Here is a 12322-nt window from a genome sequence, read left to right as displayed (position 1 = left end):
GATATTGCAACGAATGTTGAAAATAGGGATATGATGAGGATAGGGGTTACATAAACCACTGACAGGATGGGATGGGATGGTTGGGTGGTTGTATCTCACCTGGTACTCATTGTCTTGGAAGTATACAGGGAATGACATGGTACAGTTCTCCATCTCAGCAAGACTGCAGTGGACCAAAGTCTCATCCTATACAACATAAAACATATACATCATTATGTAAATCATCATAATATGGCATAATTCAATAGTGACCCCAATATTTGCCTTGTCAATGTTTCCTCCAGGTTTTCTTTTAACATCTATATTTAGAGAATGCCGAAAGGGCAAAGAATGCTGGCACGTTTGACCAAACCAGAAAATGTGAGTAATTGTGAAAATTCAGATCTGATTAAAGACGTACCCAAAGGGCAGTGTATACAGTAAAAGTCTAGTAACATTAACAAGTAAATTGTAATTCCTTTTAATACTTTTGTTACTGAGACTTACCAGGTCAAGAACCAGTGAGTACTTTGGGGAGCGTCTAGTCTTGAGGGGGAGGACAGGAGTGCGATTCTTCTGCTCTTCTGTAGGAGGAGGGAGCTGCTTGATGAAGTAGTATCTGAAAGGAGCAATCAAAGAAAACATTTAAAATACTATTGGCTTGTATGCCTATTTATTTGACAACTTGTTACCTACATTGGACAAAAAGTTGTTCTTGTGTCTATGCCTTATTTCTTCAAATTTGAATGTTCACAAGTTTGTAAAAAAGCAGCATTTCTTATAATCAAGTATAAAATAAACAAGTGAACTTTCATTAGCCATTATACAAACGATTAGTGTTGTCACATATATATATATATATATATAGGAATGTCTAGCACTTTGCTACATTGAGCTACTCATAAAAATCTCCAATCCTGATTCTGGCCTAAATCCTGTTACTTCCCACACATACCACACTGTTTCAAACTTGGGGTGGGGGGTGAAAATGTTACTCTGTGACGCTGACCTGATGTATCAAGTCAACCAATTATTAATGCCCGTGTCTGGTTTATTTTTAACAGGAACAAAACTTCCTAATTATCTATGAATCATTATAATCATTTATGGATTGTAGAAACAAGATGACCAACTAGTTCACTCCTTCGCTAAAAAATTCTTACTAATAAACAGGAAGGAGTTGAAAAACGAGCATAAATGACTCATGGATTCAACCACCTTTTAAAACAACTTCCTGGTTTTCTTCAGGAAAACAATACTACATGTATTTAATATTATCAAGGATTTTCTACACAAAAAATTCATCTCTCAAAACTAGGACTTGGAATCATGAATATGTATGATATCACACAAGATTGCTCAACCACACCCAGCTACCATAATCATTTTGGATGTAAAAATATTATTTTGTTCTTCTTAGCTGGTCTCACATTTATATCTGAAGAATGATAAAACTCCATTATTTTAGTATAAATATGTAACCCAGATTTAAAGTACATCACTGAAGGGAAGGGGAAAATAAGGATACTTACGGATCAAACGTTTCCCACTCATCTTCTATGCTGAAGTCTGGTTCGATGGGTTCGTATGTTGCATACTGCATCTGACATGGAGGCCAATCATTGTGATTCGCATCTAAAGAGTAAGTCAAACAAAATATAATAAAACAAGTATATGGAAAGAGAAATATATACAGGAGCTGGAGAAAGCTCTTTCTAGATTTGCATTTGATATCATGTACGAGTTTTTGTCTGATAACAATGACTACCGATATATCTTTCTGACACAATATGTTTCAAAGCCTAATTCATCTCTCCATTTCTTTCAAGGCGGGTTGTGCATTTCCTATTTTTTATCTAAATCTTTACTTAAATTTACTTCAGATTTGCTATGAATTTCTTTCATGATTAACTTGTTACTGCTTAACACATGGAGTCTTTTAAATATGTGTGTTCTACAATTCTAATTATATTCAACAGCTTAATTAAAGTATTGGCAGAAGTGAAACATTTTCAATCATTACATCATTGTAATAGCAGTATCCTTCAAAGTATTTATGATAATGCATTAAAATCTAAAATTCCCTTGAAGGTAAAAACAGGACTCAATCAGTTTTCTGATGACAAATTGTAAAGTTACCTTTATAAAGTTCCTCTTTCTCCCTCTCCAACTCCTCTTCCTCAGTGAGGCAGGCCACCGGGCCTGAGTTGTGAATGTCGGGAGGGACTATAGTGGTCATGGTTGTCCTGGTGCCGTCTCCCCCTGCTCCTGATGTGGTCGGTATGGCTGTATTCAACTCCGTACATATGTTCTCCTTGTCCAGGTCCACTCCGTCCAGGTCCAGGTTCTCAGGGACGGCCGTCAGGTTCTCTTTGTTCTCTGTTGGCGAACCTAGCGGAATGAAATGAAATATTTTAAGCATTGGACAGTCGTTAGGTGAATATCATTTATAACTTGAGAAACTTAGTGTTGGACAGTGTGATCTCCAAAATAATGTTTATTCAGTTGACAAGGTTTCATTGGCCTTTCTGTATACTAAGAAACTATGTACATTATACATTTGATAATAGGCTTTGAATTTAGTTTCCACCTTAAGAGCTTAGAACATGAAGACTCCTTTCAACGATTAAGAACTGATGGTATTCTTGCAATATAGGTAATGGTAACATTTTACGATAGCGCCATGTTGGATTTCTAGGCAAAGTATATTTGAAATTTCACATGAAATACATTTCCTCCTTTTTATCACACTTGCAAGGCGGAAACGATTACACAGAGAATGCATGCAATGTATCACACATGCACCATACTTGCACTACATCCTTTACTTCGAGTTCAAGATGCGGACCAACAGACTGTTGTCAACTTATGTATCCAACAAACAAATTTAATCAAAATCAACTACAACATACCCATTGATTGATCAACTGCACTGAAAAAAAGCTACTTGTCCAAAATAAAAAATCATGCTTCCATTCTATTCAAACAAGACGGTTACTCCGGAAATACGCAGTGCAGTGGGACACTTGCCAAGCAACACTATATACTACTGACACGAAACAGAATGAGAGTATTGCCTTGCCTGCTAGATGTATTCAAAGATGTTCACAAATCAATCTCCATGCATTAAAAGCCCAATGTCAAGAAGGATTTCTCTTTTTTTCTTCTTCTTCAAACAATGATTTTTATATTGTTTCAGATAAAATTGCAAAATATGAAATATGATACTTTATTTCCAGACAATATCAAATGACACGTAAGTGGTAATTTGATAGCTTACACAAAGCATCTGTAAGTATCAGCGGTATTAACATGGGTCCAGTCATTAAAGAGGGGGGTCCTATATATTTTTCCTTGTCCATTTCTCTCTCTCCCTTGCTTTTTCTCCCCCTTTTTGCCATTCCATCAGGGAAAACAAGCCTCTCTGTAGCTACATGTACATCACTGTTATAAGTAATGTACGAAATATGAAGAAGACTGGTAAATGTAAGCACAGTTTTCTTACCTCCGAAGAACTGATAGACTGGTGAGAAGATGGTTCCAAGGAGTGTTGATCTTGCTGGGGTTTCTGTGCCGTTACTTGAGATGGACTTGGCAGCTACAGCACTGATTGGGACTGTAAACAAAAAAAGAAAAAAGAAAAAGAATTTTAGGCATAAGAGGAGCGTAATCTGCAGTTAATGCCAAAGCATTCAAACAGAACATTGTAAATGTATAAGCAGTCAGATTTTTGATTGATTAATCAAGTTCAGGTAATAATCCATGCAGGTTGTGGTTGATGAAGACCATAATACAAATCATACTATGAGTCGACTACTCATCTGGACCATCCTGTTAATAGAGTAGATAATTTGGTAATCATTATCATATACATTTTTTCCTCAATAGTCACTGTAACACAATCTTTGTATTTTGAGCACCTAGTGGAGATATCTCTGGGTCCATATTCTGAAAACTTTGCTATCTTTTATGTTCAGGAAAATAATGTTACTTGTCATAATAAAACTAAAATTGCAAAGAATAAACAATTTGTATTGGTGCTGGCCATTTCTTTCAATTATGCATGTACCTGTACAGAACCAGTTCTGAGTAAACAATAACTAACGATTTTCAAATTATATCAATCTATAATCAATATATCGATCAATCGATTTTTGCACTCTCGTAAACAATGCCTCCTGTTTATCCAAGCGTGAACACATACAACACAAAAATGATACCAAATGATTTGGATAAAACACTCTGTCATAAGATGTATAATAATTTACTGTTCATAGATGAATTTTAAAATAATTAGTCATTTGCTAGGTGTAAACTTTTTTTTGACTCACACGGTACAGTAAACCATCCTTCATGGTTTTGATTGTTTTTTAAACAAAATATTGGAATAAAATATTAATGCAATTTCATAAGTACAAATGACGGTACAATAAAAATCACTGCAAATACCTATACATGCTAATTCATAATGCACATATACCAATCGAAAGGAAAATGTTGTGAAAGTCTTCACATGCACTTTCTCCCATATTCCAGTCGACATAATTCATACCCCATGCCAGCCAAGTCAATCTCATCATATTGACCTGAAGGCTTTTCATTGTCTTTGTTCTATTTTTCTGAAATGCCATTTCTATCAAAGCAGAAAAATACTCATTGACATTGTCTGTCCCACTTTTCATTGTGATGAAATCCACAGGATGTACAGCGGAAGTATCAGTGAGTGATGTGCAAAACCACCACAGACAAAAACTCCCTACATTGGTGAGAAATTGAGCTAGTCTCATATCGCAGACTTCCCAAGTATTTACCCGTACTTGTTTATATGAAGATTCAGGAGCATTAATGTAAATTAGAACAGGTTTTTTTTTCTTTCTTCAAATAAGAGTTCTTTGCTTTGCTTGTATAAGAGAATTTACCAAGCGTCTCATATCATGATGCTTTACAACTTACATGTACTAAATTAAACATAGATTTAATCAACGTGCCTGAGTAAATGGGGAATGCATACGAAGTACCAGTAATAAATACAGAATAGTCTTGGAATGTAGACCTCTTTTGTATTTTGTAAGAAAAATACATTCCAGGAGAGGATAGTGGGTATCAATATATACCGGTAATGAGTCTATTTATAATTCCCATGAAAGACAAAAGGTCTCATTCTCTCTCCCTCCCTCTTTCACTCTTCTCTTGCACCTATCTCTCTCTATCTTTGTCTCTCTCTATCTATTTCTTACCTTCTACATCTGTGATTTCTTCAGACTTTTCAAGTCTCCGCCTCTTTGGCTTGCCTTTGCCAGGTACCGGTGCGGACGCAATCATTGAATTGGCATCTTCTTCTTCTGCTGCTCTTCTTCTCTTACGTGAGACATCGTCGTCCTACAAACATTTAATAAAAAGATGAAACAAAATGTGAGGATATACATTAGGAAAACAAAATCAAATCCACAATTAATAAAAGTACATAGTACAGTTATTCCTGAAAAATAATTGTGAAAGGGAGCATCACTAAAAATCATTTTTCTTTCTATGTTTGTTACTCACATGAAATTTATACATACTTGGGGTATATCTTCTGAGGATATCAATTACTTTTTTGTGGAGGGGGGGGGGGGTGATTTGTCCTTTTTATATTCATGTTTGAGATACATGTATGACAACATTGTATATATTTGTTCAGGACTGAAAGGAAAAATAGTTTTGGTATCTCCTAATTAGGTTAGCACAAACACTAGAAGAACAAAACAACCAAAATAACCCAGCAATCATATACATGTAGGAAGTCAGAATATAATTTCACTTATTTATCAACTAATGATAAATTATGTACAACTGACCAAGAAGCTTAAAATAATAGTAGACTACAAAATAAACAAAAGTAACTACATATATAGTTGATATCAGTATCATTAGGAATTAAAAGTAATTGACTGTACATTTACATATATGTATATTTGCATAATTACCTTTTTGATAGTAATATACTCTTTAGCATTTTCATGTACATTAGATACATGTAGGTGTGCACTTACAATGTTGATATGATTCACATAAGACAAGTATCAAATATACAAATATGTTCATCTACATGATTAAAGCAATTTGAAGACTCAACTCAGGTGAAACAATGGCGATTACAACTGCATGACACATACATGTAGTTAAATTATATTTCAGAAAATCATAGTTAATAGTAGTATTATCTACCAGTACATGTAAATGATGCTATCAAACTGATTTTTGTAATGGTGTGAAGGAAGAAAAAAAACACCTTGTCTGTAACATACATGAGTAACAGTAGTAAATTAATGTCAACATACATACATATAACACAAAACAAATACATACATGTACATGTAGGCAAAAATTTCATGAAATTTGAAGTGACACAAACATTTTACAAGATTTTTTACACAAACACAAATGTTTCACAAATTTAACAACACAAACATTTCACAAAATTGTACATAGACAAAAGACAGAGGGTAAGTGAAATGACCAGTAGAGACAGAAAACACATTGATACAATGTACAGTACATGAATGTGGCAAATTGGCAAACTAGGAAAACAGAAATGCAGTCCTACAACAGAAAGCCATCTGGATGAAAATCATAGATGACCACCCCTCTGCTCAGAGTAAAATGGTGCGAGCCGGTGTGTATTTTGAATTGAAATCAAGAAGTTGCTGGCAAGTGGTGCAAACACACTGGACCAAACCAAACTCACCACGGGGGTTTGCCAAACTAACTTCTTGAGGGAGGAGAGGATACTTGTAGAGGTAGAAGGCAGATGGGGACCAGATGAAGAGGAGGCCTAGAGATTGGATGAAGGAGAAGAAGCCCAGAGAGAAAGAAAGAAAGACAGGATGTGAAGCGTTAAGGGGTTCACATACATACATACATGTACAAGCAGACACCAGGTCTTATCCCTCATTTGTCCAACAGTCGATAGTCACCATAAATGTAATGCTTCCCAAACATTCATACATGTAGATATGCAGGTAGGGCTACATTCAAGAATACATACATGTACATGTACACTCAAGACATTTGGAATACACAGTCCTTTTAAGAATTGTCATCCAAGTTTAGTTTTTTTTATAGTGCATACATCTGTGAATTTACTTTCTGTTAAAAGTTGTATTTATGTCTCTCACTGGAGCTTGTATTCTTTCAATAAATAAATATATAAATGTTTATACATTTTTGTTGAGGGGGGGGGGGGGGGGACAGGGCTCTGAATCAAAGATAATCAAAACTTGGAAGACAAAATTCACACATAAAGTGACGGAATTCAGTAGAATTATAACTCTGAAAAACTTCATGTACAGTACATGTCATCAATAAAGTTCCCATAAAAAGTCTATGATCGGAAGCTATTACATTATCATTTCATTACAAATACATTTCATTAATTGAATGTTCTGAAAGGCCTTCATAAAGTTAGAGTCTCTTCCCTAGATTTAACACTGAACACTTTGAATACTGGATTGTTAATTGTACTGTATATTTACAATAAGCTTGTGGTACATAGGTACCAGCAAATTTAACTTAAATTTCACAGTTGAAATACTGAATGATAAGTCTCAATAATGCAATTATAATTATTTTGGGTGTATGTTGTAGGAACATAACTATGCACAAGTACATGGACTGAGAAGGACTCAATATTTACTGATATATCCATTTAATACCATCAACACAAATATTGGATGCTGCAAAAACATGATACCTGACTTTAATAAGTCATATTTCAACAACAAATAACAAGACTGATTTATTAATTTGGGTTTAGATTATGAACAAAATTGTTTTCTAAATTATGTAGCCAAATTGCAAGAACAAGAACAATATCAACAGTAATGTTGACCCTCGGGAGATCTAAAAACAATAATTATCGGCAAGGTTTTGTTGCCCCTACGGAGATCTAAAAACAATAATTATCGGCAAGACTTTATTGCCCCTACACAGATCTAATAACATTATCTCTTCATCAAAATAACTGAATGCTTGAGAATTTACACACTTTTAAAAATATGTGTATTTTCAAAACGCTTAAACAAAACCGCCCCTATACTTTTAACGGTTAAACGTTTAGCACAAAAACCGTAATGACTCAGGCTTACTCTATAGGCTTAAAACATTGTACCAGAAGACAACAGGTTAAAACATTATCAAATTCAATGTTGAAAATGTCCATTATTCAAGATTTTTATTACAGTTATAATGACCATTCTACCAACGAATTAGACACTGCCATAAGTGCTTTACCAATTCATGATCCATATCTTTATGCCAAAGTGCTCTGTGACATGTAACTACTTGTCTGGGGGCCCAGGGCAAACAAATATGTCATTCAGAACTTTTTTTTCCTTTTTCATCTAAAAGCATTCACAAAGAGTTAGAGTTTGTGAAAGAAAATCATGAATGAGAGCAGACCCTCCACTTCATGCATGGGCTAACATGAAAGAATTATATTCTTCTCTTTATTTTTAAGACAGTAGACCTCACAAAATACTTCAGATATAGTTAAGCACAGAGCACTTGTTGTGAAGTCATAATGTGAAAGGAACAGTCTAAAGAGTTGTTAACAAATATCAGTCATAAAAAACAAGTTGGTACATTTAACCTGGCCAGTTAGATGACAACACATTTATACAGTACCTATTTTGTGAATCAACTCATACTAACAAAATTAGATTATTAAATTTCCCATTAAAGCATTTTCTTGTGTGGGTGATTAATGCTTCAGGTGGCAGAACAACTGTCACCTGAAGCATTAATCAACCAAACAAGAAAATGCTATATAATGGAAAATCTAATAATAATTATGAAATTCTTATAAAGTGCATTATACTCATGTCTCTATACGCTTTACATAATAGGGTAGAACGTTGTTGATAACTTCATTTTAAGAGATAATTACAGATTTACAATTGCAAAAATACAGATTTTCATTGAGATATATTATATTATACTAAAAATAAGTGGGAAAATGCACAATATATAAGATAATTCAAAAGCAAATAATTATCAACTTATCAAATTATGTTTAATTATAGGTCCATAAACATAACAAAATAAATAATTTTAGAGAAATATATGACAATGAAGTAAGTGGCTACAGTACAATTACTTCCAAGTAAATGTACTTGACTTTCTGTGATCTTTTTCCATGAACCATCACAGCACAAATATGAATACATACATACATGTATGTCACACATATGAACATGCAATATAGAGTTGTCATGAAAAAATTACATCCAGTTTTTGCTCATTGCAACATAATAGTTAAAGTGCAGTATGTAATAAATAAGTCCAGACAGACAGTCAATCTTACAGATTAAATTTTCTACTTCTGACACAGTTGACTATAATTCTGAGGTGATAACAGGTTGATATACTGTACATGTAGTAATGATATAAATATCTTCAAACATGTATATTGATGTGACACGCAATAGGAACCATTTCTACATGTATGTCGTCAAACCTGTCTTCTTCTTGTGTGCACAGTTTCAGTTGTCAAGAGCTCTTTCAAAACTTTCCAGATTTAAATCCCTCACTGCTCCAAATTACCTTTTTTGTCAATATGCATTTTTTTTAAGCGGAATATTGGCTGTAAGCAAATTTGCCCAGCTCAGAATGGAAAGACATTTTTTTTAGAAACAGATTATTGATCCCACCCAACCAGGCATCATGCATGCACTTTGCTCATTGTTAAAAGAAAGGCACTGAAGAACAACTGTCTATCATTCAATGTAAACACTTTCTTTTTACGGATAATAAGTTTATTATATGTTTACTACAAATGTACCCATCAGGATGTTTGACATATGAGGTGCATTAGAGCTATTATTTCATATATCTCTTTGGTGATCCGCTCCATACTCCAGTGACATTTGTTGCAAGCTTTATTTTGCCAAAGATACGATTAGGTTTGGGTCCAGGGTTGAAATTATTCAGTAAGTGTTGGGAAGTCACAGCGGATCAATTGTTGCTGGAGAATGTGACATATATATGAGGTGTATTTCATATTTCTTTTTGATGGTCCGACACATGCTCCAGCAACATTTACTTTGGGCTTTAATTTGTCAAAGAAATAGAGTTAGGGTTGTGAGTAAGTTTTTTTTTAAGGTAGGGACTAAGCTTAGGATTTGACTTAGGACTAGGTATGGGTCTATGGTTACAGTTATTTTGTTAGTGTAAAATGTTACTAAAGAGTAACTGTTATCACAACATAAGCCATATCTTCTCTCTGTCCAGTGTGTTACAGTACATTAAGCTCAGCTAGACATTAACAGGTGCCCGGACCAACATCTAAGTTCGGATCCCCAAAATATCCAGATGCATACAGACTATACAATTTACAATCTGGTCCCTTCTAATAACGTTTGTGTGGAGCCCTGCATTTTGGATCAGTTACATTCCTCCCAACACTACTTACCACTGGAGTTGTTCCTGCGCAGAGGTCCCCATTCGTATGCGTCACTGAGATCGTCGCCCCATTCGTCGTTACCCCTTCAGGCATCTTCTCTTGGTTCCTTATCGTCCTGCTGTTATTGTTGTTGTTGTTGCTCTTGGTGGTCGTAGTGGTGTTGGTGGTGGTGATGATGCTACTGTTGCTGGCATTCCTGTTCCGACTTCTAAGTCGATGTCGGGACATACTTGTCAGGTCGTGCCAACATCAGTCACTCCTTCCTGCTGAAGAAAGAGAACAGAAAAGACATTGCTATTAAGTTTGCTAGGAGATCAGCAGCACAGACATACAATTCTTATGTTCATGTTAATTGAACCTTGAGTTGATACATGTAGGTGAAGTGTACAAGTCATCTCTCTTTCCAACTTTTCTTCTCTCTCCCTATCTCATTCTTTCCTTTTTCTATTTAAACAAATTAATTCATCTCCCCCCCCCCCCTCTATCTCTCTCTCTCTCTCTTTCATTCTCTATTCTTGTCACTTCTGCCCCTCTCAATAACATCCACTCCCACCTCTTTAGTTGGAGTGCTCTCCATTACAGTGATGCAGCACTCTGGCAGGTCAAGGAAAGGCTTGAATTTAGAATACAAATGAAATTTCTGGGACAGCAGAGCCAGATTCTAAACACATTTTTGGAATTCACCCATTTACACTTTTAGTAGCAGCAATGCCTGTATCAAATTCACTTCTCACATGAGCAAGCAACGTACAATGTAAGGGGTAGAGGAGGAGGATCATTCAAGGAGATACAAGTTATTGGGATTAAAAGTTTGCATGGCATATTGAACATCCATGTATTACTATTTTGTAAAGCCTGTTCATGTATGTTTAGCTATTGTAAGCTGAACGAATACTGTAGAAGTATTAATGCACAGGACATTATTGCATAGAAATCAAACATTCATTTTTTTCTAGATCATATCAAACTAATTCTTATATGTTGCAAATAGTCTCTCCAATCTTGTTATAACCTGGTCATGCCGTTCATAGGCTCCCAATACTGCAATTAAGTAGTTAAAAAGATGTACATACTGTACATACATGTACGTGTACATGTGTATGTTGGTCTACATTTGCAAGAAAGGTTACATCTTCATGTACCACGCACATCACTACAAAACATACGTGTAGTCACTGAGAAATAAACTACCATTTTCTTTCTTCCAGCAAACAAAGAATACATACGATGCACAAGTACATACATGTACATGTACAAGTTGAAGGGATGTATATTGTGGCAGTCAGTGACAACAGCCTTCACCCTTGACCTCTACTACAGAGAGCTTGCCAGGCCCTGTGAGCCACTTGACAACCAGTTATTTGTACAAGGGTCCATGCATGGAGACTGAATATCCAATTTTCTTTTTCTCTAGATTTTTTTGTAAAATGTGAACACACTGAAATGAAACCGTTGTAACAGAAATTATAATCAGAGGCTCCTATTTTGTTAATCTGCAGAGATTTTTATCTCCTATTTTTTTCTAATAAGGATAATTATATTTGCCTGAAGGCATACATGTACACACACTGCAAGTGTCATGTAGAATGTTTTATAGGTTGAGATTTCTACCAACAAATTTTTCTGAAGTTAATTTTAATTTTAATTGTTAAACTTTTTTTTATTTGTCATCAGTTATATTTTCCCACGTTATGAATGTTGTTTTGAAATTTGAAGGGAAAAATATAAAAATATTTTTAAAAAAATATTCACTTTACTCTCACTCTCTAAAACCCCTAATTTGTAGATTACACCACACATCATGATAAGTAAATGTAATGCATGAAAAGGTCTATTCACTGCCCTTTACATCAGTGTACAATTAGGCTTTAATACAGTATAGACACTAGACTCCTTTATATG

General features: G+C 34.8%; 1 protein-coding gene across 3 annotated transcripts in view; it reads right to left on the bottom strand.

The window, feature by feature from the left end:
- The window catches only part of LOC583286 (CTD small phosphatase-like protein 2-A), a 34794-nt gene that overhangs the window by 9454 nt on the left and 13018 nt on the right, over positions 1-12322 (bottom strand). The window contains exons 2-8 of one of the 3 annotated variants that reach the window (XM_783203.5): positions 10430-10686; positions 5217-5358; positions 3485-3595; positions 2119-2370; positions 1512-1614; positions 487-598; positions 100-186 (exon numbers count right to left, since the gene is read on the bottom strand). In XM_783203.5, the coding sequence (XP_788296.3) occupies positions 100-186; positions 487-598; positions 1512-1614; positions 2119-2370; positions 3485-3595; positions 5217-5358; positions 10430-10648 (1026 nt within the window). In that variant the 5' untranslated portion in view covers positions 10649-10686. Of the gene's footprint in view, positions 1-99; positions 187-486; positions 599-1511; positions 1615-2118; positions 2371-3484; positions 3596-5216; positions 5359-6706; positions 6829-10429; positions 10687-12322 lie in introns of those variants that run through there. The other 2 variants (XM_011684240.2, XM_011684241.2) reach the window with 2 other exon arrangements.

This window comes from Strongylocentrotus purpuratus, unplaced genomic scaffold (assembly GCF_000002235.5).
Source record: "Strongylocentrotus purpuratus isolate Spur 01 unplaced genomic scaffold, Spur_5.0 spur5_scaffold_6, whole genome shotgun sequence".
NCBI classification, from domain to species: domain Eukaryota; kingdom Metazoa; phylum Echinodermata; class Echinoidea; order Camarodonta; family Strongylocentrotidae; genus Strongylocentrotus; species Strongylocentrotus purpuratus.
The sequence above is the reverse complement of the archived record's forward strand: the minus strand, read 5'-3'. Positions and strand labels throughout refer to the sequence as shown.